Source organism: Triticum urartu, chromosome 5A, assembly GCF_056163025.1.
Source record: "Triticum urartu cultivar PI428250 chromosome 5A, HENAU_Tu73, whole genome shotgun sequence".
Taxonomy (NCBI): domain Eukaryota; kingdom Viridiplantae; phylum Streptophyta; class Magnoliopsida; order Poales; family Poaceae; genus Triticum; species Triticum urartu.
In genome coordinates, this window is record NC_141877.1 from 337,875,628 (window position 1) to 337,881,251 (window position 5,624).

Sequence of the window (5,624 nt, forward strand, 5' to 3'; positions counted from 1 at the left end):
TGACACACGGGTGTGGTCCCCTTGCTGCCATAGCTTTTGATTCCTTTTGCATGCGTGTGTTGGTTTTGACCTTCGCTGCAGCTCCACATGCTATTTGCTGCCATCATGTAATTATTTGTCTAAGATACTGATGTATTTAGACACATTTTAGTGTTAGGTGCATTTTTATTTAGACAAATATAAGACAACTAATTTGGTACAAGACACCACTAGTATTTAGAAAAATTAACACCATGGCTACTGTTTTGCGGCCGCTGTGTGCAACTAGACCCTGTAGTGAAACCAACTTTTGCGTAGATGTGTGCAAATAGACATAAGGGAGTAGTTTTGCAGATAGCCCAAACTAGAAACATGGACCGGATGTTCCTGTTTGTGCAACTAATCACAGTTCCAACAATGCCAACTTTTTATGCAATGTGTGCAACCAAACAACCAAATACTAGAAAATATGGACTGAATGTACTGTTTGTGCAGAAAGAAGCACATATTTGCGCAACTAAAAAAACATGGGTTCCAAAAGAAACCTTTTTATGCCATGTGTGCAAATAGAAGGCTATATTTGTGCCAACTAAAACATGGATCCAAAACCAACTTTTCCTTCTATGTGTGCAACCAAATAGCCAAGACTAGAAAAGAGATGTGCAAACTAACCATGGATCCAAAAGCCAGCTTTTGCTGTAAATGTGTGCAATCAACACACATACATGGATGTGTGCAGTCTGTGCAAAAAAAACACATATTTGTGCAACTAAACATGAATCTAAAGCCAACTTTTGTTGTAAATGTGTGCTACTAAAACATGAATCCAGGCCTCCAAACAGCTTGTGGCAGAGGGGGGGGGGGACTTTTGTAATGGGCTCAACTTATTGTTCAACTTCACCAACCTCCCAGGAGATGCCCTTATCCTACCAGCTTGTGACTGTCGTTCTGCATTATCTTCTTCATTACCCTCACCCCCCTGCACAATATCATGAAGGTGAAAAAAGGTGATTAGTTAACACTGCATAATTTTTTTGTTGTTCTTTAGAAATCTGGATTAAAAAAGTTGAGGATGCCAACACAGTATTTTGTTTACTGTGCAACTAGAAATGCTAAGGATGCCAACTAAATACATACTCTTGTGCAACTAGAAAAAGTCTTGAGTATGTCAACTAGTTAGAAAAGTATTGTGCAACTAGAATTGTCGAGGATGCCAATTAATTGGATACTACTGTGCAAGTAGAAAGTCTGAGGGTGCCAAAGATACTCTTGGGCAACCCTAAATTTTTTTGGAGATGAGACTAAATTATATACTGTTGTGCAACTAGAATGGCTGAGGATGTCAACATTATCTGCTTCATTTCTCTCATTCTGTTGAAAATATCTTGGGGTTCGCAAAAAAAGGCAGAGGTGATTAGTTATCATTATATACAAATATTTGTTCTCTGGAAAACTAGATTAAAAAGTTGAGGATGGCAACTTGATATCCTGTTTGTTCTGCAACTAGAAATGCTGGTGATGACAACTAATGAGATATTCTTGTGCGACTAGATATGCTGATGATGCCAACTAATGAGATATTCTTGTGCAACTAGAGAGGCTGAGGATGTCAACTACTTGGATAATGTTGTCCAACTAGAATTGCAGAGGGTGCCAACTAAATAGATACTCTTATGCAACTAGAAAGCCTGAGGGTGCCAAGTCATTAGATACTGTTGGGCAATCCTCAATTTTTTTAAGATGAGACTAATCTGAGTCTTGTGCAACTAGAGAAGCCAAGGATGTCAACTAGTTGTATAATGTTGTCCAACTAGAATTACTGAGGTTGCCAATTAATTAGATACTATTGTGCAACTAGAAAGCCTGAGGATGCCAAGTCGTTACATACTCTTGAGACAATTCTAAAAAACTTGAAGATGGCAACGTTGAGCAACTGAGAAAGTTGAGCATGCCAATGCTTAGTTAGTCCTTCTGCAACTATGTATGAAAATTAATACACTTGGCTGCCTGTATGTGGAGTAAAAAATATTCCTGATGGAATTTTATGTTACCTCAGCGGCTGCTGCAGAAGATGTGGCATCTACCCCTTTGGATACTGCCTTCATGCGCACCTTTCTTATCTGCAGTTTTACTAAGAGGAATCTTTCGCCACCCTAAAGTTGTGTAAGGAAAAAATTAACAAGCATAAGGGGTTGAGAAAAAAAATTAAACATGTATGTGTGCCATATAAAAAACCTAAAGAACAAAAGAAAAATGAAGGAAAATAAATTCCAAAGGACTGCTGTTCTCCACTCACATCGTCATCCTCTCCATCCCCGTCCTTATCATCGCCATGCGGCTGCCGCTTAGCAGCCCTTTTTGAGTGCCGCCGTGAGATCGGATTGGCAGAACCCTACAATGAACAAAAACATTGGGATGTTAAGAGGGTAAAAGAAAATGGCATAATAAAAATGGTCAGAGGATAAAACCCAAAAAATTAAAGTGGTAATAGGGCAAAAAGAAAAAAAATGGGAACCTCTGTTTCATTGTCAAGCACATCTCCTTCTCCAGCCATTTTGGTCTCTGCAATAAAAAAATGCGAACAATGTATTAATCAAATTAACAGAAGTTGCACAGGGGAGAGAAAATGTGGTGGGTTGGCTACTTTTATATATGAAGTTGGCTAGTTTGAATTAAAAGAAAAGTTGCACATGATTTGCTGCCTAGTTGAATAAAAAATAAGTGCCACCAAAAACACAATACTCCATCAGAAGAAAAATTAAGTTGGTTATTTTTAACATAAGGTTGGTAAGTTCTATCTAACAAGTTGCACAAAGGGGGCTGCCCGGTTGCACAAAAATGTCTAAAAAAGGAAACAAATCTGCAAACTCCTACACTATTGCAGGCCAACTGAGCAGCCCGCCGAGCATATTGTGTGTGGGAGACTAAACATTATTGTGTGTACAACTAGACTACATTGCAGGCCAACTAAGCATATGTGTGTGCAACTAGTCCTGCCAACTAAATATCAATGTGTGTGCAACTAAATTACATTGCAGGCCAACTGAGCATATGGGTGTGCAACTAATCCTACCAACTAAACAACAAATGTGTGTGCAACTAAATTACATTTGCAGGCCAATTGAGCATATATGTGTGTGTGCGCAAAAACACCCTAGAGTGCATGAACAAGCTTTTATGCAATGCAGTCAACTTCCCTGCCATTTTTGTGCAACTACATAATCTAACTAGCCAACTACATAATGCTCTCCGTGCAGCTACCCAGATCTTTCAAGTAAATACATAGGGGAGTGGGTGCACCACCACCTAGCATCTTGTCGTGTAGTCCCAACGCAACACACATTGGGACCGAAGTAAGAAATCCATCCCTATGCCCCACCTACCCACCACAGCCATGGCGACCGGAACCTCACCGGAAACTACAGCTGCAGACACGAAACACCAAATCTGGGGCCTAGGTCGTCCTCCGTGTAGGAGCTCGGAGGCGTGACGCCCGACCGGCAAGCTCGACTGCCAATGCATATTTTTACCACAACAACGTTTCAGCCTGTAAATCATGGACGCCCAAAAGCCCATGTTATCTAAAGTAGCTGAAAATGAGACAACCACAAGTACACCCAAAGAGGCTGAACGCTTGAGGAGTCATCTGTAGTCCAGAACACTGAACCTAGACCATGTGGTAAACCTGCACTTCTAACAAACTGAGAAGACATCTGTAGTCCTCTCATGGTAATTGCTATGAGCATATCTACTCTCCTACAGTGATCCAAAACCAAACTTCTACTTCTTCTTTGAACGGTCAATGTGTGTCACAAACTACAAGTTCAGAAGATAGTAATCCAAAAATATCAGCACATTCATTGCTGGGAGGAAACATTTTTATCGGAACACTCATATACTACAACTCATATTTCTTCGGAGCTGCACATACCTCTGCCGACAGAAGAAAGTTGGCACATATGTTCAATCTCCCACCCAAGTATGTAGCAACAACACCTAGATGGCACTGTAATCGACCGTCGGCGTTGGGGACCTAGGGAAACAGGCCCCCTGACCGCGGCGTGCGTCGCTAGGAGGAGGCAGCAGGAGGGGAACGGCCGGGCGCGGGCTAGGCGTGGCGCGCGTCGCCAGGAGTAGGCAAGTGGAGGAGGCGGCCGGGGTGTACTTGGCGCTGGGAGGTGGCTGGAGAAGTGCGGCGGCCAAGCGCGTAGCCGAAAGGAGGACCGTGGCGGCCCTTTCCCGTCGGGGCTGCGGCGGCTGGGCGACCCCTGCTCCTGCTCATAGAAAGAGCAAGGAGGAGACGGCGGCACTGCTGGTCCGGCTTGCCGGCTGATCTGCTCTCCAGGCTCGTCCGGTCCGCCGCCTCGCCTCGACCTCCCTAGCCGCTGCCTCACCGGATCTGATCTAGACAAGGAAAAGAGGATAAGGAAAGGCTTTTTCTCGGAGAGAAAGTAGTGAAGGGAGGATAGTGCGCGGGCTCTGAGCCTCCAACTAGATAACACCTGCGCTTGCGGGCCGATGGATTCGACGCATCGAGCGGTCGCGGTGCGGCCGCTCGTCTCGACCAAATAGTGCATGTGCACTTTTAATATTTTAGGAAAAACATGCCCCACGGTAGGTAAGAAAGAGGAAACAGAAAGATCTACTGCACCGCCGACTAAAACCTCAGAGATAAGAAGATCGTCGTAGCTTTGATCTACGAGATCAGATTGTCACTAGCATCCACGTCACCACTCTTAACCAGAGGCTTCCACTATTGCATGAAGACAAGTGATTTGAAAACATCAGCCGCCTTGCTCGGGAAAACACGTTCAATTATGAATTTGTTACGAGTAGTCCAAAGAGCCCATGCCACATCAGCAAATCCAAACCAAAACAAGTGTTTCATTTGGTCCGAAAGGTTGTTAGCAAGAGCTAACAAATGGGCGAAAGAGGATGGGGCCCAATTCACCCCAAGCCAAGATATAGCACAATTCCACAGCAAGATTGCAAAGTCATCAGAAAAAAGAATGTAGAATGTGCTCAGAGTCTTCATGCCTGGAGCAAAGAGAACACAGGGGGTAACCCTCGGATTACGCTTCGAAATTTGATCAACAGCTGGTAATTTATCCCTAATAGCTTGTCATAGGAAAATCTTGATCTTGAGAGGAATCCTCGCTTTCCACACCGAAAACTGTTGGTCGCCGACCCCAATCTAAGTTTACGATAAAGAGATTTCACCGAGAAGGTACCTGAGGAGGATAGAAGCCATACAATCGAATCCATACCATCCGAGAGCACCGAGAAAACGGTACCGAGACGGTGCCACATTCCCAACTCTGCTGGATCTAGGGAACGTCGAAAGGCCAAATCCCAACTCGAGCTAGCCAGCTGGTAAATAGATGTTGCGGTCACCGCAGACAGAGAACAAAACGGGAAAAGTAGAGCGAAGAGGAGCATCCCCATGCCACCAGTCAAGACGGAAACGAACTAATTCCCCGTACTTAACCACAAACTTCGCAGTTTCACGGAACAACTCTCTAACTTTAACAAAGAGATCGCCAAAACTGTGAGCCATGAGCAGCAGAAGCAAGAAGGGGACTAGAGTTCGGGAAGTACTTTGCTTTTAGAATCCGAAACCAAAGAGAGTCCTGATCCACATTGAG

General features: G+C 43.9%; 1 protein-coding gene across 1 annotated transcript; it reads right to left on the reverse strand.

Annotated features, from left to right (window-relative positions):
- Positions 1-1,822: 1,822 nt before the first annotated feature.
- Positions 1,823-3,938, reverse strand: LOC147971304 (uncharacterized). Its single transcript, XM_087523910.1, has 5 exons — positions 3,911-3,938; positions 2,495-2,541; positions 2,276-2,371; positions 2,031-2,132; positions 1,823-1,912 (listed from the first exon to the last, which is right to left on the reverse strand). The coding sequence occupies exons 1-5, from the start codon at positions 3,936-3,938 to the stop codon at positions 1,823-1,825; spliced, it is 363 nt and encodes a 120-aa protein (XP_087380036.1).
- Between the last annotated feature and the right edge of the window lie 1,686 nt (positions 3,939-5,624).